General features: G+C 44.9%; 1 protein-coding gene across 1 annotated transcript; it reads right to left on the bottom strand.

Moving 5' to 3' along the window:
• Positions 1-4,834: 4,834 nt before the first annotated feature.
• cacng4b (calcium channel, voltage-dependent, gamma subunit 4b) lies at positions 4,835-24,541 on the bottom strand. The gene is made up of 4 exons (XM_042319239.1): positions 23,975-24,541; positions 7,966-8,049; positions 6,872-7,012; positions 4,835-6,432 (listed from the first exon to the last, which is right to left on the bottom strand). The coding sequence occupies exons 1-4, from the start codon at positions 24,195-24,197 to the stop codon at positions 5,897-5,899; spliced, it is 984 nt and encodes a 327-aa protein (XP_042175173.1). The 5' UTR covers positions 24,198-24,541; the 3' UTR covers positions 4,835-5,896.
• Positions 24,542-25,534: the final 993 nt, after the last annotated feature.

The following is a 25,534-nucleotide window of genomic DNA, read 5'->3' as shown; positions in this document are numbered from 1 at the left end:
AGCCATCGCTCCATCATACAATTCATCCTGGGGCAGCCAAGCCATCTCTCCATCATACAATCCATCCTGGGGCAGCCAAGCCATCTCTCCATCATACAATCCATCCTGGGGCAGCCAAGCCATCCTGGGGGGTAGCCAAGCCATCGCTCCATCATACAATCCATCCTGGGGTAGCCAAGCCATCTCTCCATCATACAATCCATCCTGGGGTAGCCAAGCCATCTCTCCATCATACAATCCATCCTGGGGTAGCCAAGCCATCTCTCCATCATACAATCCATCCTGGGGTAGCCAAGCCATCTCTCCATCATACAATTCATCCTGGGGTAGCCATCTCTCCATCATACAATCCATCCTGGGGTAGCCAAGCCATCTCTCCATCATACAATTCATCCTGGGGTAGCCATCTCTCCATCATACAATCCATCCTGGGGTAGCCAAGCCATCTCTCCATCATACAATCCATCCTGGGGCCATCATCCATCCTGGGGCAGCCAAGCCAATCCATCCTCATACAATCCATCCTGGGGCAGCCAAGCCATCGCCATCATACAATCCATCATACAATCCATCCTGGGGTGGCCAAGCCATCTCTCCATCATACAATCCATCCTCCATCCTGGGGTGGGCAAGCCATCGCTCCATCATACAATCCATCCTGGGGTGGGGTGGGCAAGCCATCGCTCCATCATACAATCCATCCTGGGGTGGGCAAGCCATCGCCCATCATACAATCCATCCTGGGGTACATCATACAATCCATCCTGGGGCAGCCAAGCCATCTCTCCATCATACAATCCATCCTGGGGTGGGCAAGCCATCTCTCCATCATACAATCCATCCTGGGGCAGCCAAGCCATCTCTCCATCATACAATCCATCCTGGGGCAGCCAAGCCATCTCTCCATCATACAATCCATCCTGGGGTAGCCAAGCCATCTCTCCATCATACAATCCATCCTGGGGCAGCCAAGCCATCTCTCCATCATACAATCCATCCTGGGGTAGCCAAGCCATCGCTCCATCATACAATCCATCCTGGGGCAGCTCCATCATACAATCCATCCTGGGGCAGCCAAGCCATCGCTCCATCATACAATCCATCCTGGGGCAGCCAAGCCATCGCTCCATCATACAATCCATCCTGGGGCAGCCAAGCCATCGCTCCATCATACAATCCATCCTCCCCACAACTATGCAAATGTGATTTCAAGTGCTGAACTGTTTCCATAGAACAAAAATCTCCCTTTGGATGTGGAGACGAGGCATGTCTTTATTTGACACTATGACATGTTGTTCTTACAGTCCAAGCCGTTCGTACTGGACATGGCCCCAGATTCTGTTGATGACAAATATGAAAGTTGCACAACAGAAATGTTCACTAAAGTGGCCAAGTGTCTCAAAGTTCGATGAAGCCTGGAAGATAGCCGAACAAAAAGCAAAGTCACCTAAACGTGGTCTGAACAGAGAGCATTCTGATGCTATGTATTTATACACAAATAACAAACCCAAACCAAATCTAAATCACAATCCTTCTAATTTGACTTCAACAAAGTGGTTAGAAATGGCAAATCACTGTATGGAAAAACATTCCAGTACCATTCCCTGCACTTCTATCTGATGGATGCCGTTCGCATCCTTAAACTAAGTCAAACAGCATGTAGGACCACCTACCGCAGAACTGCCTCGTCTTGTAATCAGTGTTGTTGACAAAGAGATCCGTTTTGGTTCTTTCACCTCAAGCTATCAACTCAAAACCTTATACACTTTCGGTAACGTTTCCTGCTTTGAGGTCAAAACGTGTTTCGGGGCTAACGTGACATATTACTCTGCCTATGTAAATGAGAGTGAGGTTTTAATTCCGCCCTATGAGGTATTCAAAGTCACTGAAGTCCAGAAGAACCAGTGGTGTGAGGTTGTCTACAAGGTAGAGAGCACTAGATCTCAGAGCAACCTGAATTGTAGATTGTTAAATGAAGTGCAATCAAACCAGAGGTAGCTTTTTTTCCATTCAGCAGAATATCAGATGAGCCTGCAGGCTTCATAATGCTCCATTGTATGTTCATATTTACTGTATATTACTGATCATTCCCCAGCAATGTACAATGATACGTCATCTGAAAGAAAGAAAACAGTTTCATCTGATTTGTGCTTTTAAAAAGGTACAGCTCTCAGATCAATAGTAAAAGCCTGTCGCTTGCTCAGTTAAGATTGGTGTTTTATGTTCCTGACATTGTACAGTTCATCTGTGGATAGAAAAAAGAATTAGGCTTCACATGAATTGCAGCTTCTATTGAAACCAATAAATAAAACATAGAGAATGAATACAGGAATACTGACACTTTGTATGTGCTATTATGCCTATGCATTAGATTTGCGATGTGATACGTTTTACACTTGTCTTGCCTGAAAGAGAATAAACAATAGGGAAGTTGAAGGGAATCAGACACACAATAGAATGACAGACAAAACAAGAGGTTGTACCCCAATTTTATTTATTCTCATTCATATTAACAACTTTATGTTGACTGTTGGATGGAGACTGAAAGAAATATAGAGAACAGCAATATCAGCTAACAGAGATGTGATGAGAATAAGCAGGTAGTTCCTCAGAGTTAGGAGAGGAGAAGAGTACAGGTGTGTGTGTGTGTGTGTGTGTGTGTGTGTGTGTGTGTTTTATTGTTATTACAGCAAGGCTCAATAGTAGTCCTGTTTAGAACATTGAAAGCACATTTAAGCTGTTGAACACAGAGTCATAGAAAAGATGTGTTCCTCTCCCTCTACGTTCATCACTCTACAGAAAGAAACAGGAATGTGTTTTCAGTTGTCACGAATATTACCGAAGGTGGCTCCCCTTCTTGTTCGGGTGGCGCTCGGCGGTCGTCGTCGCCGGTCTACTAGCTGCCACCAATCCTTTGTTCTGTGTTCGTTTGGTTTTGTCTAATTGGTTTCACCAGTTCCTTGTTTGGTTGTTAGGGTGGGGTTATTTAAGTTCGTTTAGCCCGCTTCTGTTTGTGCGGGCTTGTTCTCCTGTATGTCTGAGAGGTGTTAGTGGTTTTTGTTGGGTTTTCTCGCTGTCCTAGTATTTCACATCAGGGGACTATTTTGTTTTATAGTTACACCTGTGCTGGGTATACTATTTTTGTTCCTGTTAATTTTTGGACATTAAAGCGTGTTTTTCCCGAATCCTTTGCTCTCTGCGCCTGACTCCACACCCATTCACTCATTGACTGTTACATCAGTGTATTAAATGGTATCCCAGACAGGAACAATGGTATCCACCTCCATGAGTAAAAAGCATCACCGATGCAACAAACTATCAAAGTATTTTTCCATCATCACATATTGTTTGATATATTATTCTATTAAAAGATGTGATGTGAGTTCAGCAATACTCTCTCTATACATGGTTTATGTTGGCTTGACTTTTGTATATACATTTTCACATTTCAAACCACCACACGTTTGTTTCCAACTGTAACAGATGAGTAAGAACAGAGTTAGAACTACTCTCAATGGTATCAGCATTTCCTGTTTACGGTGGCCCCTCAGGGACAAACATCCACTTTGAAATCCCCCGCCCATAGTCCAGTTCTCTTCCTCACAACAATGGCAATAAAGCAGTGAATCCTTGAATCTCCAAACCTCAAGGGGTTGAACTGTAGAAACTATAATGGAATATTTCCTGAGAAATCAAAATGGAAGAGAAGTTTGGAGGACAATGATGCCATGTATGACTGGAGCTCCAGGTTACAGATGTGGATTGTCACAAGGCCTCTCGAGAGATGGCTCACTTTTTTTTCTCCCAACCTTCAGATCGACTTCTCTGTTCTGCACTGGATGGTGGAGATCTAGAAAACATCTACCCAGACAGAGAGCAGAAAGACAGGTAGGCAGGCAGACAGACAGACAGGTAGCCTTTCAGCCAATTCATTCTCTGTCGGTCCTCGATCCTTATCCAACCAGCTGCCTGGCTGTTGAAAAGCTGAAAGACGTCCTGTGCTCTCTCAATTCCTGGGCGAGTCGGCTTTTGTTAGCTGCTCTTTTGCTGTGACCAGTGCCCCCACAATGTCAAATCTCAGTAGGGTTTTTGATTAGAACACTGAAGGAAGGGGACTGACATAGAAATAAATAAAGATTGCAGAATGTCCATAGGTGTTCCACTGACATCATCAGGTCGGCCATATTGGACTGGACTCTATGGGGACTGAGCAGTAGGAATGATCTTTGACCCAGAGATGTCATGAGATGAGATGGGGATGAATTGAGATTGCTATAGGATGAAGGGTATCAGAGATAAGTTTTAAGACAGCTGGTTAGACTTAGCAGTTATGGATGAAATGTCATCAATCCAGTATCAATTTAAAAAATAATTAAACATACACTAAGTGTACCAAATATTAGTAACACCTTCCTAATACCAAGCTCCACCCCCTTTTGTCCTTTTGAACAGCCTCAATTCATCAGGGCATGGACTCTATAAGGTGTCGAAAGCGTTCCACAGGGATGCTGGCTCATGTTGACTCCAATGCTTCCCAAAGGAGTCAAGTTGCCTGGCTGGTTGACCATTCTTGATACACACTGGAAACTGTTGAGCATGAAAAACCCAGCAGCATTGCAGTTCTTGACACAAACCGGTGTGCCTGGCACCTACTACCATCAAAGACACTTTTGTCTTGCCCATTCACCCTCTGAGTGGCACACATACACAATCCATGTCTCAATTGTCTCAAGGTATAAAAATTCTTCTTTAACCTCTCCTCCCCCTTCATCTACACTGATTGAAGTGGATATAACAGGTGACATCAATAAGGGATCATATCTTTCACCTGGATTCACCTGGTCAGTGTATGTCATGGAAAGAGCAGGTGTTCCTAAAGTTTTGTACATTCAGTGTATGCACATTCAAAGGTGCTATTTCCCTTCTAAACTTGAAAATGTACAACAACACATTCTTAATCCGGAAATTAGCAGTAGTTTGGATGTGTTTTTTTATTTTTATAACAGATGGTCATTTAACAATAGAAGTGTCTAGAATTAAATGACTATGGTTGCAGGAAAAAAAGGGGCATGATATAACAGAACTCTAACCCCTAACCTTAACCCTCACCTTAACCAAACCCCTAACCTAACCCCTAACCCTAACTACAACCAATTCAGTTTAACATGGGTTCGCTGGTCAGTCATGTCCCTTTAGTTTTTCCCAGATACAAAAGAATGGCTTTGTTGAGAACTCAATCCTTTGATTTTATTTCTCTATTAAACTGACAGTGACACACAGTAGCTACTAACAGATAACACAGAGACACAGAGCTCTACTCCAGTAGGCTATACAGTAGCATGCAAAGGTGACAGAGGGCTTCAGGTTGGACAATACATTTAGCTGAACTACGTTCGATACCTAAAGCAGGTAAAATAGTGTGAAATGTTGTACATTGAACAATATACTCAACAGTTTCCCAACACACATTGGCAATAAAAATCCATCAACATTCCACTCTCTTCTCTTTTACACGGTTCAAGGACACATTTTAAAGGGAATGGTTTTCTTGTATGTAGTGTACGACACAAACAATGATGGTGACTAGTCTGTTGCAGTCAAAAAGCACAAAGGAACACCAGGAAAGAAGCAAGCACTCTTTATGTCCAGTGACCCTTAGAAACCATGTCACGGGCAACCTTATATCTCTGTCCATGTCCTCAGTCCTCGTCCTCATGTTGTTTTTCACTGAGGAGGGGCTTTGTCTTTTCACTGGCTCCGCCTTTCCCTGGAACTACGGACTCTGACTCTGATTCTCCAGTGTGACAGGCTACCATGGGGTCCTCCATCCCCAAAGGCCCACCTCCATCCACATCAGGGGGGCCTCCTCACTCCACCGGCCCGTCTAAAGCTCTTCTCACACGGGCGTGGTGCGCCGGTTGACCCCGTCCTTCTGGTCATTGGGGAAGCAGTTGTGCAACTGCAGGAAATCGGCTGAGCCGTGCTCGGGGCTGTATGCGTTCTCCGTCACACCCCCTTTCAGACCCCCCTCACGGGTCAACGTGTACATGGTCAATTCTCCCAACGGCCCCGTTGCTGAGGTCCCACCCTTCAGCCTCGCCGGCGAGTGCTCCTGCGAAGCGTCAGAGGAGCGCGAGCTGGAGTGGGGCGTCCGCCGGCGGAAGCGGTAACTGGGTATGCGTGAGTAGGGTGAGGAGGAGGACATGGAGCGGATGAAGTCGCGGTGAGCGTGGAAGCGGACCTCCTTGTTCTTCTCGATGTAGATGTTGACAGCCAGGACGGCCACCATCTCGGCCACGATGAAGGACAGAGCTCCGAAGTAGAAGGACCAGCCGTAGCTGTAGGTGTTCTTCTTGTCCTCATCCCGCTTGTCACTGGGGTCGCCGGCGTTGCTGGAGATGTAGACAATGATGCCAATGATGTTACTCAGGCCTGAGAGAGTTATAGAAAGACCGAAACACAGAGAGAGAGAGAGTGTATATGAGGAAGACACCGAAACAGAGACAGAGAGAGACAGAACATCAGACAATCTCTCAGCCCCATTGGTTTTCCTATCAGGCTTCAGCCCTGACTTGAGGAACGTGTAATCAGACCTCTGGATAATACTAGTCATCAGTCAGAGATCCCAGAACACATCTTCTCTCTGGTCTGATGAGTAATGAACAGTCTTAATGATCGGTGCCACTGACCTCCCCAGCCCTAACACACTGCTCTAATGTACGTAGAGGACAGCTCATGGCCTTCTCAGCCTGCGCTGTGAATGGACTTCACAATTCAGACCGAGCACAGGTAACTGATGAGGGTGTCTGTGTGTGTGTGTCAGGCCCTGAAGGGTGTGTGTGTGTCAGGCCCTGAAGGGGGCGTGGCTTACCTGCGGCTACGAACAGGATGCCGGCGCTAAGCAGGATGCTGTTCCTGTTGCTATAGATACGTCCCACGGCCAAACACAGCCCCCCCAGCATCAGCAGACAGGTGCTGAGGATAGGAAACACACTGGATGCCCGCACAATACCTGGAGTAGAGAGAGGTATGGTTAGTCACACACACACACACATGCGCACACACACACACACACATGGACACACACACTCACACACACTCGGGCACGATTAACAGTCACAGGAAAACTCCCTGCAGCTTTTTTCTGTACACAGTGAGTGCTACTGTGGGTTTTAGATATTGAATAAAATCACTCTTTAAAGTCTATTGTCTTGGGGGAATATAAGAAAAAATACCCATAACTTTAAATGACGAGCAGTAACAACAGTTAGGATTACTACACACACAGAGAAGTGAAGAAGAGAAGAGAAGAGAAGAGAAGAGAAGAGAAGAGAGGAGAGAGAGGAGAGGAGAGGAGAGGAGAGGAGAGGAGAGGAGAGGAGAGGAGAGGAGAGAGAGGAGAGGGAGGAGAGGAGAGAGGAGAGGAGAGGGGAGGGGAGGGGAGGGAGAGGAGGAGGGAGAGGAGAGGAGAGGAGAAGAGAAGAGAAGAGAAGAGAAGAGAAGAGAGGAGAGGAGAGGAGGAGAGAGAGGAGAGGAGAGGAGAGGGAGAGAGAGAGAGAGGAGAGAGAAGAGAAGAGAGAGAGAGAGGGAGAGGGAGAGGAGAGGAGAGAAGAGAAGAGAAGAGAAGAGAAGAGAAGAGAAGAGAAGAGAAGAGAAGAGAAGAGAGAGGAGAGGAAGAGAGGAGAGGAGAGGAGAGGAGGAGGAGAAGAGAAGGAGGGAGAAGAGAAGAGAAGAGAAGAGAAGAGAAGAGAAGAGAAGAGAAGAGAAGAGAAGAGAAGAGAAGAAAAGAGAAGAAAAGAGAGAGAAGGACAGGAGAAAAGAGAAGAGAGGAGAAGAGGAGAAGAGACAAGAGAAGAGAAGATAGGAGACAAAAGGAGAAGAGAAGAGATGAGACGAGAGGAGAAGAGAAAAGAAGTGAAGAGGAGAGGAGAGAAGTCAAGAAGAGAAGAGACAATGACCACTCACGCAGGAGGTATTCTGAGCTGTCTGTGTCATAGTCGTTATCATCTGGGAAGTGGTTGATACGGTAACAGCTCCCTACGTTAATCCCTGCAGGACATTGGAAGAAACATTGCATTGCATTTACACACAGTGACTGAAACAGCTGAGGAACAGACCTCAGTTATTAACTTACATCGTCGATCAAATCAAATCAAATGTATTCATAAAGCCCTTTTTACATCAGCAGATGTCACAAAATGCTTATACAGAAACCCAGCCTAAAACCCCAAACAGCAAGCAAAGCAGATGTAGAAGCATGGTGGCTAGGAAAAACTCCATAGAAAGGCAGGAACCTAGTAAGAAACCTAAAGAGGAACCAGGCTCTGAGGGGTAAACAGTCCTCTTCGGGGTGTGCCGGGTGGAGATTATAAGAGTAAATGGCAATTAAGGCTAGATCGTTCTTCAGTCACAATGGTTGTAGAGGGTGCAACAGGTCAGCACATCTTCAGTAAATGTCAGTTGGATTTTCCTAGCCGAGCATTCCGAGGTCAAGACAGTAGGTGCGGTAGAGAGAGCGAAAGAGGGAGGGAGGGCACTAGAGAGCGTGAGAGAGGGTCGAAAACAGTAGGTCCGGGACAAGGTAGCACGGCTGGTGAACAGGCCAGGGTTTCATAGCCACAGGCAAAAGGCAGAAACTGGAGCAGCAGCACAACTAGGTGGACTGGGACCGCCAGGAGTCATCAGGCCAGGTAGACCTGAGGCATGGTTCTAGGACTCAGGTCCTCAGAGAGAGGGAGAGTGAGAGGGAGAGTGAGAGTGAGAGGGAGAGGGAGAGAGAGAGAGAGAGAGAGGGAGAGGGCGAGGGAGAGGGAAAGAGAGAGAGACACAGGGTCCAGTACAGTGACGTGTATTCATGGCTGCCATTTTCTTTTTTCAATTTGCAACAGGCTGAATGTATCTCACAAGAGAAAGCCTCCGAGCGACACAGTCTCTCTGTTTCTCTACGTGTAGGTGGACTATCTGATGCTGTCTGGTCCAAACCAATATGACATTGTTGCCTTCTTTAGCATTGAATCCAAGGGAAGACAGCAAGCATCTGGCCTCCATTGGCAAAAATAGTATACAAAACTAGCCAATCATTGTTGAGCTGAACTGAGCGACCTCAGCTGTGCATGGTCCAGGTGCATTAAAAAAGTGTTAACTCCTATCAAATACCATTGAGAGCATACGTCATTGACAGAAAAACTTTAATTGTTGCATTTTGTTGTGTTGTTTTCCTCCGGTAGCTAGCTAGCCAGCTAGCTAAAATTGGCCCTTTCCTAAATTAGCCATGGATGGAGACAGGGATTTGCAGTTTGTTTTTTGTTTTTTTACCTTTATTTAACCAGGCAAGTCAGTTAAGAACAAATTCTTATTTTCAATGACGGCCTAGGAACAGTGGGTTAACTGCCTGTTCAGGGGCAGAACGACAGATTTGTACCTAGGACAAGAAATAATAGCGTGTACTGTCTGACAGTAGTCATAGACCGTTTCGTGAACATGAAAGAGAGCAGGATGGCATTGGAGTTTCTCTACAAGTAGGGTGAGTCAACATGTTTTTCTACTTGCACGAACACACACACACACACACACATCAGAACCATGGACAGCCACATCATATTTAGCTCACGTTGATTGGACTAAATCATTTTGGTATCTTTTAGTTGTCTCTGTATTTGACTAAGCAGAGGTGATTTGATGATGTTGAAATGTTGAAGTGTAAATGGTGCTGGAATAGTGGAGCTTCTGTTTTCTTTGTGACTTGCAGTAACTCTCTTTGGTTCTAAATCAATAGTTGTTTAGTGGTCCGAAAATGCCAGAAACATTAACTTGCTTGACCATGCTGTGGGTCATGTAACTGTCTGTTACTGTACATGGAATGTGCTTTGTGGACTTCACTGGACAGAGGTGGCTTCCTCAGTGATTTTACCCACATACTGCTTCTGGTCCAGTCGGCAGCTGGAAGGTTTAGAGGCCATGACTATTTTCGTGAATGTGTCGAGAGATACAGGATAAAATAACTTGAGTGTCTCCCATTGATCCTAGGTCCTGGCAGTTCTGTGCAGACAGAACAACTGAGTTTTGGAGAAATAGGCAGATTCAAAGAGGAGTCCGTAATATACTTTCTAATGATCATGATCTTTTCATCTAAGAAGTTAATGAATTCATCACTGCTGAAGTGAAGGCCACCCTCTCTTGGGGAATGCTGCTATTTAGTTAGCTTTGCAACAATATCAAAAATACATGTTGGATGGTTTTTATTCTCCTCCATCAGGTTGGAAAAGTAGGCTGATTGAGCAGCAGTGAGGACTCTTCAATATTGCACAGTACGTTTTATATTTACACACAGTGTGTGAAAAATCTGAGTAACTGACCCCGGTTCATTTCTTACACATTAGACTAATACAGTACTTGAAGATAAGGGCACCAGGGGGACAATATAAGAGAATAGAAAATGGCATCTCATTTAAAAAATGTATTGCCTTCCTCCTATTGAAAAGCTCTAGATGCTCATAACTTAGTGATGAACAGCACTGTAGGACACAGTAGGACTACATATTTTATTCATCCACTATAACAAGCTGGTTAACACTGAGATATTCATCCACTATAACAAGCTGTTTAACACTGAGATATTCATCCACTATAACAAGCTGTTTAACACTGAGATATGAAGCTCATGGAGAGCTTGTTCAACTGAACTTCATCTTCTCCTTAGAGGCAGAATACATTATTCCATTACTCCCCCTCTTGGTTCATTACACTGGTGTCAGAAGTGGGTTTGGGAGGAAATGGAAAAGAATGTGAGGAATGGTTTGTCCTCAGATCTAGATGGACCCATGTATGTGTTCAACACACGACAAGGTGATGTTTGTCTCACCTCAACCCATTACCTTCTCCCTATATTGGCTTTAGATAAAGCAGCAAGCAGCCGATGAGAACCTCATCTAAGGTGAGGTGAGGCAATGGTTATTGGTTATGACTTTCAAAAAGGTGCAGTCCATGCCCTGCGTCTCTCTGGGGCTTGCAAATTAAGATTCCAGCTCATTGCACAACACATAAATCGTGGGCCACCACAAAGCCAATTTGAGTTAGATGCTGGAGGAACAACACACACACACTGATATTACACCACAGTGTGATTAAGAATGCATTACCCAGAGGTATTTCGTGCATTTCAGTGCATGTCCAAATTCATCTGAGGTGAATCCCTGATTGGTTGAGCTCAGGGAAAACAACCACCTTACTGGAACAACAAAGGAGTGGGCTCTCTGATGGCTTTAAGTACCTGTCTGAGGGTGAGGGTGTGTGTGTGTGTGTGTGTGTGTGTGTGTGTGTGGGTGTGTGTGTGTGTGTGTGTGTGTGTGTGTGTGTGTGTGTGTGTGTGTGTGTGTGTGTGTGTGTGTGTGTGTGTTGGGTAGGGGAGAGACCTATTGCTGTAATATTGTACACACTCAGGGGAGGGAGGGAGGGAGGGAGGGAGGGAGGGAGGGAGGGAGGGAGGGAGGGAGGGAGGGAGGGAGGGAGGGAGGGAGGGAGGGAGGGAGGGAGGGAGGGAGGGAGGGAGGGAGGGAGGGAGGGAGGGAGGGAGGGAGGGAGGAGGGAAGAGGAAGGGAGGGAAGAGGACGAGAAGGTTCATGGATACATAATGTTGTTGTGGTATTGCTGTTCAGCCAACCAGCCACTTACCATCTCTGCCTTGGGCTGGGCTGGACTGTACCTGAGTTTATTTGCAGTGTTGAGCACAGCTACCACTCAGCAGTGTCACTGTCAACAGTTACTGTGGTGTGTGTGTTTGTGTGTTTGTGCTTGTGTGCTTGCTACATGTGTGCACTCGTGTCTTGAACGAATGTTGTAAGATTCCATGGACAACCCCTTTAACCATAGTGTTGTTGTGGTATTAACCATCTATTTCCTCCCTCAGATCCCTAATGGCTGAACACCTGTGACAGGGTTGACGCAGTTTCCTCCCGACTGTATAAAAGCCTTATTACGTGAGTAACCACCAAGAAGGAACCTAACAGCTAGTCAGAGACCCAGGAGACCCTCTCTGTACACTCAGGGTGACTCACAGAGCAGGGGCCTTGAGACACACACATAGCCATTAACTGGGTCTGCTGTTTAATAAGGACCGTAAAATCACACAGTCTGTCTGTATGTTTATATGCCAAATAAACACCTCATGTAACTGATAATTGTCCCGAAGAAGAGCATCATTACAAAGTAGTGGTGCGTGGGTAAAATCCCAGGGGAAGCCAATCCCCCCAGAAAAGCCAGATTTCCACATATACTGTATGTTGTGATAATTGCATTGTTTGCTCTATAACCTGTTAGTAAATGTGCCTTGTCACCGTGATACACTATACTGTATATACAAAAGTATGTGGACACCCCTTCAAATGACTGGATTCAGCTATTTCAGCCACACCCGTTGCTGACAAGTCATTTTGTAAAATATCTGCCCTGCTAGAGCTGACCCGGTCAACTGTAAGTAATGTTATTGTAAAGTGGAAACGTCTAGGAACAACAATGGCTCAAGCGCGAAGTGGTAGGGCACATAAGCTCACAGAACGGGACCGCCAAGTGCTGAAGCACGTAGTGCGTTAAAATAATCTATCATTGGTTGCAACACTCACTATCGAGTTCCAAACTGCCTCTGGAAGCAACGTCAGCACAAGAACTGTTAGTTGGGAGCTACCTGCCCGACTGCATAGTGGCAACAATAAAGTTTGGTGGAGGAAGAGTAATGGTCTGGGGCTGTTTTTCATGGTTCAGGCCCCTTAGTTCCAGTGAAGGGAAATCTTAACTCTACAGCATACAATCACATTCTAGACAATTCTGACTTTGTGGCAACAGTTTGGGGAAGGCCCTTTCCTGTTTCAGTATGACAATGCCCCTGTGCACAAGGCAAGGTCCATACAGAAATAGTTTGTCGAGATTGGTGTGGAAGAACTTGACTGGCCTGCACAGAGCCCTGGCCTGCACAGAGCCCTCACCTTCGGGAAGAATTAAAACACTGACTGCGAGCCAGGCCTAATCACCCAACATCAGTGACCAACCCCACTAATGCTTGTGTTGCTGAATGGAAGCAAGTCCTCACAGCAATGTTCCAGCATCTAGTGGAAAGCCTTCCCAGAAGAGTGGAGGCTGTTAAACCAGAAAAAGGGGGACCAACTCCATATTAATGCCAATGATTTTGGAATGAGATGTTCGACAAGCATACTTTTGGTCATAAAGGTTTAAAGGCAGAGACAATAAGAAGACAGAGGAGCAGAATAAATTCAACCACACCTTCGTTTCATCACAAAACCGGACAGTAACCTCTGTCCAGTGAAGTCCACAAAGCATATTGCATGTATTGTAACAAACAGTTACATGACCTACAGCATAGTCAAGAAAGTTAATGTTTCTGACATTTTCAGACTTCTAAATAACTATTGATTTAGAACCACAGAGAGTTACTGCAAGTCACAAAGAAAACAGGAGCTCCACTATTCCAGCCCCATTTACACTTCAACATTTCAACATCATCAAATCACCTCTGCTTAGTCAAATACAGAGACAACTAAAAGATACCAAAATGATTTAGTCCAATCAACGTAATCTAAATAAGATGTCGCAGTCCATGGTTCTGATTTCTCGCTGTGTGTGTGTGTGTGTGTGTGTGTGTGTGTGTGTGTGTGTGTGTGTGTGTGTGTGTGTGTGTGTGTGTGTGTGTGTGTGTGTGTGTGTGTGTGTGTGTGTGTGAGTGTCTATTTAAGTGGAAAAAACATGTTGACACACCCTACTTGTGTGCCAATGCCATCCTCCTCTCTTTAATGTTGACGAAACGGTCTATGACTCTATCATACAGTACACATTTTTAGTTTTCGTTTTCCTAGGCTACCTGGCAACGTTAGCTAGTTAACATTAGCCTTCTACATCTAGCTACATATTGAACTTCCATCCTCTCAGGCCGGGGCACAACAATGTATGAATTAATGGTTGGATCAGAATCACCGTTATAATCATTGGCCAGTACGGAGAATTAAGCAAAAATTAAGTAATCCTTATCTCCGCTCATGGTTCATTTAGGATAGGGACAACTTTAGCTAGCTAGCCACTGAAGGACAACAACACAATGAGATGCAACAATTAAAGATGTTTCTGTCAATGACGTATGCTCTCAATGCGATTTGATAGGAGTGAAGCCAAATCCAAACTGGCTTCTTTTGACACTCAGTTTAGCTCAACGCTGATTGACTATTTTATACTTTTTTTGTCAAGGGAGGCCAGATGCTTGCTGGCTTCCCTTGTCTTTAATGCTACAGGTGGTAACAATGTCATCCTCTTTATGACCAGACCGCATCAGATAGATGGCCTACACGTAGAGAAACAGAAAGGCGTTGTTTCACTCACTCAGATGCTTTCTCTGGTGAGATACATTCAGCCTCTTTTGAATTGAAGGGAAATTACGAAAACACAGAGAGACGAAAGATAAATAATTTAATGTTTTCTTAATTTTGGGGGAAGCCTGGCTTCTCTTGGCATCCATGAAAACACACCACTGTCGTTACCAAGACAGTGTTTTGTTCTTTCTAACAGAAGAGATGTTTGGACATGACAATGACATTGCTAGAATGGACGTAATGGGTGAGCAGTCATTTATTTATGTCCAGCATTTCCCCTCTCTTGCCTCTTACCTCCTCACCCATTTCATCTCATCCCATCCCCCGTCCCTCCCCCAGAGCGTCTCACTCAGACTCCAGCTCCAACCTCCCCAGTCTGTCTGCCGCCATGGCCCCTTCCACCTGTGTGTGTGTGTGTGTGTGTGTGTGTGTGTGTGTGTGTGTGTGTGTGTGTGTGTGTGTGTGTGTGTGTGTGTGTGTGTGTGTGTGTGTGTGTGTGTGTGTGTGTGTGTGTGTGTGTGTGTGTGTGTGTGTGTGTGTGTGTGTGTGCCGGTCTGTCTAGGGGAAGACGGAAAGAGAATATTGCATCTGATTTGTAATCCGATTAGAGACTGAGGCTCCTGGGCTTGTGATTTACAAGCGGTGGTTATCAGTCTAATGTCTAAGGTATGTGTGTGTGTATGTGTGTATGTGTGTATGTGTGTGTGTGTGTGTGTGTGTGTGTGTGTGTGTGTGTGTGTGTGTGTGTGTGTGTGTGTGTGTGTGTGTGTGTGTGTGTGTGTGTGTGTGTGTGTGTGTGTGTGTGTGTGTGTGAGCGAGAGAGAGAGCAAGAAAGAGACAGACTGACAGACAGAGAGTGTGAGAGAGAGACCAGTCCCTGAGCCCTTCCTAGGAGACCACCGCTGGGCACATCCTCTCCATGGCAACCCCAGTTCTGTTTCAACAGTCTGATTTCCATAATGTCTCTAAGGATGCCTTTGACATCTTCTGGCAACCACCGACAGACAGCCTGTCACATGGCTCCCTATCAACAGCCCCCTAACCCCTCAAGAAATATATCCCCCAACACACACACATCTGTCTATACCTGTTGTTTACGAAGCATGTGTCAAATACATTTTGATTTGAAACACAAAACACAGATATTACATAATGTACCCCCACACACACACACGCATGCCCTGTGAGTGAAACAGCTATCACAGCACAGCATTGCTGTGGGTGACAGGGTGATGTACTTTGCAATTATTGTGAATTAACTCAGCTCAGCCAATAACGCGAGAGCCTCAATGGAATAGACCAATCGCATTACAGTATCACAGCATCATATCCTACACTCTCTCAGCTCTCCCTGGTGTCTACCCTGCCTTTTTCCTATCCTCAAGACATATCATCTCTCCAGTTGAATATTTTAATGGGCAGATTAATTAAGGATACCCTCCAAATGAACATCAATACATATATCTGTAATATATAGCATCATTAATACAGCCTGGGGGCTATAATGTAATGGAACATGAGGTGGCTGCATAGTACAGTCAGTGAATGTAAGGCAGAGTCCCAAATGTTATCTTATTTCCTTTATAGTACACTACTACGCTACTTTCAACCAGGGACCATATGGCTCTAGTCAAAAGCAATGCACTATATAGGGAATAGGGTGCAATTTGGGACTCAGCCTTACATTCACTGATTGTACTATACAGCCGCATAGTATACCATTACATCATCAAAAGGGGCCAGTGAGGCTGTGGGTTGGAGTCTATCAGGGGGAGTAATCTGGTTTTATATAGCTGTAAACAGATAGGACACTGTTCCCCAGCCTATAAAACAACCAGACACTGTTCCCTGGTCCTCTCAGGTGGCAGCATAGAAATGTAATTACTAGAAGGGACAATTATTCTGTGATGGGTGGTCCAGCTCCCAGCGGCCATATTAATCTGTTTCTATGGTAGTATAGGTAGCTGGGAGTGCTGAAGGCTGGGATCGCTAGGGGTGCAACTTAATAGTCCAGACTGGCTTCCTCTCCTTGTCTCCTTTCCTTTATCTTCACCAATGTGAATACCGGGGTGCATCTCAATAGGCTAAAGTGGCTTTCTCTCCTTGTCTCCTTACAATGTGATAAAACTGGATGGGTTCAATTCAAGTCACCGGTAAGGATCCTCCATTTCACATTCAAACCTGTGTTTTCAGATCAGTACAACTGAATGAGAGGAGGTGAGGATGAGGTGAGGAAGCCACTTTAGACTATTGCGATGCACCCAGCATCTCCATAGATCCAGCCCACCCACATAATAAGCTGGCTCTTAGGTTTGGGCTTCACAACTAAATATAGGAATAAATGAATCATTCAGTAATGATAGAGTTTGAGTGGCAGTTCACCGATTGAAATGTCACCCGAGTGTCATTTGTAACACATGTAACCAAGCAGCGCTCCGCCTGATTTTGTACTCCATTGGCCTATAGTTAGTCATCAGGGTTCAAATGTTATGGCGTTGTCCCCTTATTGGCTCAATAGTCCCCCATATAAACTCAGCAAAAAAATAAACTTAACTTTTTCAGGACCCTGTCTTTCAAAGATAATTCGTACAAATCCAAATAACTTCACAGATCTTCATTGTAAAGGGTTTAAACACTGTTTCCCATGCTTCAGTACATCCAATCGGTACATCCGAACATCACACCTGCGGGACAGGTACAGGATGGCAACAACAACTGCCCGAGATACACCTGGAATGCACAATCCCTCCATCAGTGCTCAGACTGTCCGCAATAGGCTGAGAGAGGCTGGACTGGGGGCTTGTAGGCCTGTTGTAAGACAGGTCCTCACCAGACATCACCGGCAACAACACCGCTTATGGGCACAAACCCACCATCACTGGACCAGACAGGACTGGAAAAAAGTTATCTTCACTGATGAGATGCGGTTTTGTCTCACCAGGGGTGATGGTCGGATTCGCGTTCATCGTCGAAGGACTGAGCACAGAGGCCTGTTACACAGAGGCCTGTACTCTGGAGCGGGATCGATTTGGAGGTAGAGAGTCTGTCATGGTTTGGGGCGTCATCGGACTGATCTTGTTGTCATTGCAGGCAATCTCAATGCTGCACATTACAGGGAAGACATCCTACTCCCTCATGTGGTACCCTTCCTGCAGGCTCATCCTGACATGATCCTCCAGCATGACAATGCCACCAGCCATACTGCTCATTCTGTGCGTAATTTCCTGCAAGACAGGAATGTCAGTGTTCTGCCATGGCCAGCGAAGAGCCATTGAGGATGTCTGAGACCTGTTGGATTGGAGGGTGAGGCCTAGAGCCATTCCCCCCCAGAAATGTATGGGAACTTGCAGGTGCCTTGGTGGCAGAGTGGGGTAACATCTCACAGCAAGAACTGGCACATCTGGTGCAGTCCATGAGGAAATGCACTGCAGTACTTAATGTAGCTGGTGGCCACACCAGATACTGACTGTTACTTTTGATTTTGACCCCCCTTTGTTCGATGACACATTTGTGCATTTCTGTTAGTCACATGACTGTGGAACTTGTTCATTTTATGTCTCAGTTGTTGAATCTTGTTATGTTCATACAAACACTTACACATGTTTGATGAAAATAAAAGCAGTTGACAGTGAGGGGACTTTTCTTTTTTTGCTGAGTTTAGAAGGACAGAAGAAGAGAAGAGAGGTGTAAAAGAGAGAAGAGTATGAGTGAGTGAAGCAAAGAGAAGAGAATAGGAGGAGATGGGTGGGGGGGGAGGGGCATGCGAGGAGGGCAGCATGCAAGAGGAGAGGAGAGGAGAGGAGAGGAGAGGAGAGGAGAGGAGAGGAGAGGGAGAGGAGGAGAGGAGAGGAGGAGAGGAGAGGAGAGAGAGAGGAGAGGAGGGAGAGGAGAAGGAGGTAGAGATGAGAGATGAGAGGAAAACAGAGGAGAGTAGAAAAGTGGCAGAGCTGGTGGAAGTGAGAGCCCGGTGGCTAATTAGCACCCTTGTGGCCTTTCGGCTGACACATTTTAATTACAGACCTGTGGAACATGCTGAGAATGCCAAGCGAGATTCAAAATAAACTAATTATGAGTGCAATAGTGAGAAAGGAGCTGTCCAGTGCTGAAATTAAACTAACAAAAGACAAGGGTTTGATTTCAGCACCGGACAGCTTCTTACTCTCTGCTACAGCTAATAGCATAGATGGCAGGGATGCTGATGGGCAGGGATGCTGGACAAAAGGGATTCTTCTTCTGCTGACAAATGTATTCAAAGACTTACGGCACCACACACTGTGGACAGCCCTCAAGCTCTCTGCTCTGTCTGCGAATGGAACCAGTGATTGGAACACAAAGTGCTTGTGGAATAGTGATTTCCAGAGCACTAAATTATGAATTTCTGAAATTACAATCACAAGGGAATAGAATTAAAGATGGCCATTGACCAATTTGAAGATAGAATTTGTGAAACAAGCCGCTAGGCTACATGCTGCTTTTACATTTTTATCCCATGAATCTACATGTCAAAAGAATGAACACTTCCTGAGAAGAACACTGAGAAGTGAGCTGTCCAGTGCTGAAATGAAACTAGCACAGAGGCTAATATGAACACATTAGTGAGCTGTGTTCATGCTAATAGGGCTTCCTTATGTGCTACTTTAATTTCAACACTGGACAGCTCAAGATTCACTCTGCTCAACAAGTGCTTACTGTCCCCATGTTTTAGATGTGTTACAATGTGTTTTGACTGTCTGGTGTCACAGCCGCTGACTCCTAGAGAGGCTACATATCTCACACTTAATGTACGGACCTTGAAGTTGGATTGTGAAGTCAGGTGACAAATAGCTTTTTGCACTGACTACACTATCAATTTCAAGTTTCAAGTTTTCATCACAGATAGAACTAGGAAGCCATATATTTCACCAGATGTATAAATGTGAAGCATCCGGTTGGCATTTTCACTCACTACCAAATATGGTGATGAGAGGAAGCCCAGTGGCCCACATTCTGCTAATTTTCTCATTGATGAAACATTTGATCTTCATACAGTTTTATTTTTCCGAACTACAATCTATAACAATCAGAGTGGACTGCATATTGTAGATGTTACCCATTCCCAAAGTTTCAAAAAATTCCATTGTTTAGATTTAGAAGGAGTGCAAGGGCGAATTGCACACACGAACTTCACCGAGTAGGCATTCCCTAGCAGAAATATGCAAATAAATATTGGAAAGCGCCAATAGGATCTCACAAGCTCGTCCTTGGCTCTGCCCACCGCCTTGCTTGTTCTGCCCACTATGATTAATTTGCTCCGATGAAAACGACAGACTTTGGTCTATCTTGGGTTAGTAATAAAAACTCTTAGTTTATATTGTCACAAGTAGGCCTACAGTGAAATACTTTTCTTGCTTTCTCTTTCCCAACAATGCAGCAATCAAGAAGTAGTGTAAAAAATAAATACAAAGTCAAGTAGAACCAAAACACATGAGAATTAGAAACAAGTTCAACATGAGAAAGTGAGTAAGCTATATACTGTACAGTGTCAGTTCCAGGGTCAGTTCCAATACCATATTTACAATGTGCAGGGATACTGGAGTGGAAGGGGTAGATATGTATAGAGAGAGGTAAGGTGACTAGGCATCAGGATATATGATAAACGTAGTAGCAGCAGAGTATATGATGGCTATTTTAAGTTATGTTTTTATTGTCATGTGCACTAGTACAGTGAATTGGACTTTCTTGCTTGCTCTAAGATCTGTGGTCAACAACGCCTGGGCACAGTCTCTTCCTCTTGTGTTCTTATCTACTGATGATTGTCCCCATGACAACCGTGGGACACTTGTCCACTCAAATGGCGTCTGGTGTGTATGCTCTCTCTAATTCTCTCTTTCTCTCTTTCTTTCTTTCTCTCGGAGGACCTGAGCCCTAGGACCATGCCTCAGGACTACCTGACATGATGACTCCTTGCTGTCCTCAGTCCACCTGGCCGTGCTGCTGCTGCTCCAGTTTCAACTGTTCTGTCTGTGATTATTATTATTCGACCATGTTGGTCATTTATGAACATTTAAACATCTTGGCCATGATCTGTTATAATCTCCACCCGGCACAGCCAGAAGAGAACTGGCCACCCCACATAGCCTGGTTCCTCTCTAGGTTTCTTCCTAGGTTTTGGCCTTTCTAGGGAGTTTTTCCTAGCCACCGTGCTTCTACACCTGCATTGCTTGCTGTTTGGGGTTTTAGGCTGGGTTTCTGTACAGCACTTTGAGATATCAGCTGATGTACGAAGGGCTATATAAATACATTTGATTTGATTTGATTTTGATAGTGGTACATTGATCTGTTAGATACATTTTGATTCAAATGTCAGAAAGATTGTCTGAATAAATAGCATTTCTAGTCATAATGTAGCAGTCAAAATTATAGAAACGCTTGTTTACTTTTTTCCCTTTCCTTGATGACTTCTGGTTTCTGTTTTCTTTAGGCTATTTATAGAGCTAGCTGCATACTGCTCCATTCAGCTTTCAGCTATATAATAAAAATGAAACGTGGCTAAACTAAACTATACTAAATAAAAAAGACATACAGACTGGATTCTCTTTTCAGACTTTTATTTTGCTACATGTGTAAAAATAAAGGTTACAACTAAATCTTGTAAGGAAAAAAAAGTGTCTGTCTTGCTTGTCTTTAGGTGACAGAGGTGTACTGGCTGGACATCTCCCAGCTGTATGTGTTATAGTACACCTGTGGTGGCGCATAGCAGCCGCAGCAATAGGCCATGGGCTGTACAGTCGCCCATGTGTATGTCATCTGGATCTGCTCGCTGATATCATAACCCGATTTCTGCACCGACCCGGAGTCAGTTGCACGCGCTCCAGGGGTCTCAATGATCTCGAGGGTCTCTGAGATCTCGTTAGCTGCTGCGGCGGTGCCACGGTTACTAGAAGACGAGGCGATGGCCGTGGCGAGTCCATTAGCAATGGTTGTACCAATGGCAGCAGCGGCGAGGTCACAGTTGATGGCCGAAGCAGTAGTCACGCGGAAATCACCTGAGCCCAGCCGGGTCTCGAGGTTCTGGATGGCTTTTGGAGCGAGTTTCTCCGCCGGGATAGTATTGGGAATGGGGCTCCAATCCCCGGCCTCAGGTCGAAGGCTCAGTCCTTGGGCGGTCGCCACGGCTCGTTTCAAAAGCTCAGTTAATTGTCGAGACTTCACTCTCTTGTCCATTTCAATTGCCATCTTGATTGACAGGGTCACGGTGTCAACTAAGTCGATGTGGGTGTCCATGTCTGATGGATTTATGATGGTTGATGGACGATGCAGCTCTTTTTTAGGTTTTGGAACGTGGCGTCATAATGGATGCGAACATTTCGTCACACGTTTACATCATTCATACACATCAAGCACTGTTATCTTATTTGATGTCTTAGATTTTTTTGTTCCTGTTATGTTTACTACCGTGCTGTATGTTTACACTGAATATATAGGCTATTTGCAGAGCTGAAAGAAACGCCAGGGAATAGGATGTTGAAAAACGACGGGGATATATTAAAAAATCAACTAGGTTGTCCTAATTAGACTGTCATGGCCTGTAATATATTTGATAGCCTACAAAACCACGGATGTGTTGAAGAGCTATACCAATCACAGGCCTGCCATCATCCATGCTCATCAAACTTCCTCAGCCTTTCCTTTTCCAGCTGTTCTTTTCCTATAGAAAGCAGTGCAATAAAACACTCATGCAATGACAGCACTGCGTGATAACCACATCAGATATTGCACTCCGCCTGCCAAGCCATTTGTTTTCTCTGATGGGCCTGTCCAAGCCACGCGAAGGGGGTCCAAGCCACGCCTGACTTTCAAAAAATTACCTGCATCAGGCGCGACCATGCGCTCGTGGATGTCTGTGGTGTGGAGCTGACATGGATAGATCAGGAAAGATTACTAATTTGTGTTGGAATAGGTGCTGAACACACAGAAACAGACATAGGCCTACCTTTTGGATTACATAAATGGATTATGCCGCCGAAGCCTCGTGTAAAATAACCTGGCTAATCTTGGAAATTTTTCTAGCTTTTTCAAATTGATAGTGTGTTAAACTGTTGTCCATATTTATAATTTCAACAGTGTTGCTTATTAGCAAATACATTCACTATCAGGAGGCCAATATATTGTAAGATGATTTGTTCTGGCTTTAGTCTACGTCAAACATTCTGTCCGCGCAGTTCAGCACCACCGACAGCTGCTCGAGCGCTATGCTCCGTCTGCGACTGGAACACAACAAAGTGCTTCTAGAATAGTGTCTTCCCGCGCACTAAATTATACATGTCTACTTGCTAGTGATATCCACAACCCTCAGCACACGTATTCTCAAAACATTACTGACAGGATTGAGGTCAGGAGTGACTGTGGGTTGACTGAAGGGACACTTGACTTGCAAATTGGGTTAAATTAAACCCTAAGGTCCCACGAAGATAAGACAACCTTGTCATATAGGCTAGTATGAATCCCAACGCCTTGGAAAAAACAAAACAAGTACAGGTTAAAGTCAGTGATTTGTTGGACAGCAATGCCAGCAGCTTTGTTTCACCCACTTAAGCTAAACCACCTCAAACTGTTACGAAACATTATGTTATTCAAGTAGAGTTTGATACAAGAACCTAAACCTTGAAAACGTCTTAATTCCAACGATTCTAAAAGGCTAACAGCAGTGGATGAATGGTAATATATTGTTGCCATTGCCTCCGCCTCTGACCAATTAGACTACGAGCCATGTAGGCCTATTGGGGGCTCTGGTCTATACACGACTTATTATCAAAATACTTCACATAAAACTACATTAAGCAAGCATGTCTAGCTATACCTATAAAAATATATGCATTTGTACATCTTTAATGGCATAAGAACATCATATTTGACTTTGCTTGGACAATGAGATCTCTGTACAGATTCCTTTTTATTTTTATATCCTAGTCTCTCATGTTTCCATAGCAATTAGAGAGACGTTGCCAAGCAACACCCTCAAATACAATAAAGACGTGAATGAAGGCAGAGCTCGTCCTGAAGGCAGGACTCATAAAGGTCCTCAGAGCGTCTTTAAGTTTAGGAAACAGCAACAGTGTAGTGAAAATATCAACCAACTTCACTCTGTCAGTGATTTATAAACTTTTTAAACAAGTGTGTTGATTAACTTGTTTTCTCCATAATCCACTCATAGAATTATAGCGCCGCTTCAGATAGAAACATATTCCCTGTATTTAAACTAGATCATTCTTACGGCCAACACCAATGTATTTGTCATGCTCATATCACTGCCAAACAGTCCTTATTAAAGACTACCCTATTTACTCTCACCTTGTTTGGAGCGCGTAAAAACGCACCCTTTGACGGCGTTAAGTCTCTTCCTCTCTCTTAGCGAAGAGAAGCCAATACAGTTGACAGTAGAAACAAAACAGCCCCTCTATGAGACAGACAATTACCTTCTTCCTCCAAATATGTAACATGAAGCCAAATACTTCCCTTTTCAATATATTAGGCTACCCATAAGCACCCTTTCTCCACATAAACTCAACATGACTTCACATTACCAAAGTATAATAGAAAGAGTAACCTATTTCAGCTTGCCTTACCTTCAATACAACATATTCTCCACAGCCCAGAGTGCGTAAGATCTCCCCTTGCCTTCTTGGGTTGTGACTGGGTGTCATCCGTACTGGCATTGGTTGCGTTGCATATGTATGCCCGTGAGTACAGCCAGTAGTCCGTCCCGATGGCTATGGTCATGAGGCTGAAAGCGGCGAAAGCCCCCACGGTAGCCAGCAGTGTCTGAACCCCACGGTCACACCACGCCATGGCGCTTCATATTATTCAACAGAGTCCGGTCTACACACACCTGGAGAGCGTCACGGCGCGGCGGGTCATCTGGTCATACCGCATGTCCACTGGGCTTTGCTCGCCCCTCTCTCCTCTCCAAGGATCTGAGACGTGGGCTACGTGTTGACTATGGGTGACACCGGATCACAATGTTCACTTAGAGCTGTAGCGCTCACTCCGTGTGACAGCCAGCTTGAGTGATCCGAACGGGAGAGAAATCGGTGTCCACACTGATCTGACGCGCGCAGACAGCCCACATGTTTGGCCATTCATAGTTTCTGAATCGCCTGATATTTAACCCCAGGTTGATTCTATGTTTCTGGTTTGCTCCTGCCCTATATACCAACTTTTATTGGAATCAGAACCTGTCAATATCACTGATCTATGGAGAGATGTCACTAGGAAGGGAGGGGCTGCAGAGAAATAATGACAGTCAGGTATTGACATCTCTCTCTGTGGTCTACCTCTCAAGCCAGCTCAAGCCTGGTTCATGTGTCAAAGACATGGAGACCTGAATTACCATCCTAAACCCCAGATATCTGGCCCAAGATATCACCCAGATACGTGGTGCTTACCAGTATTGTCTTAGACCTACTCTCACTACTTACTGCTGCCCTCGATGCCACTGTAAAACGAAAATGGCAACAGTCACTCATTTTATTCTTGATTATAATTTAAGCTAAACAGACTGGCAATCAGGATAGCCCAAGCCCTCTGTACAGGCTGTTAAAAATGCACTTAGATGTTTACTGAGTACATGTTACTATCAAGCACACTATAAATCACAGCAGGCAGTAGGACACCACTGTTCTTCACATGTAGCCTGAGGCCTATATGCTATTATAGGTATTGATGAAACAATATTACAACCTCATGCCACATTAACCTTTGGAGAAGTCTAGAGACAAGCCAATAAGACACAGCCTGCATCTCAAACGGCACACTATTCCCTTTTTAATTGCACTACTTTTGACCAGGACCCATAGGGCTCTGGTCAAAAGTAGTGCACTATATAGGGAATATGGTGCCATTTGAGAAGCACAAAGAGCTACCTGCCTGTGCTAGCCAGCCTGTGACAATGACTGATACTGTATGTACGCACAGCATATAACAAGAGGCAGTAAAAGTGACAGTGGCCAGAATTTACAGGCTATTGTCCCTCTGTGAAGGAGCTACAGGAAGCACCATCCACCCCTGAAGACATGCTGGGCTTCTAATTGGTTGACTTCCACCAGGCCCAGTAGATGTAGTCTGGGGGTCAATAGTTTGTTTGTGTGTGTGTGTGTGTGCCTGACACGATGGTCGATCACTTACTG

This window comes from Oncorhynchus tshawytscha, unplaced genomic scaffold (genome assembly GCF_018296145.1).
Source record: "Oncorhynchus tshawytscha isolate Ot180627B unplaced genomic scaffold, Otsh_v2.0 Un_scaffold_1341_pilon_pilon, whole genome shotgun sequence".
NCBI lineage: Eukaryota > Metazoa > Chordata > Actinopteri > Salmoniformes > Salmonidae > Oncorhynchus > Oncorhynchus tshawytscha.
This window is presented reverse-complemented; position numbering and strand designations above follow the sequence as displayed.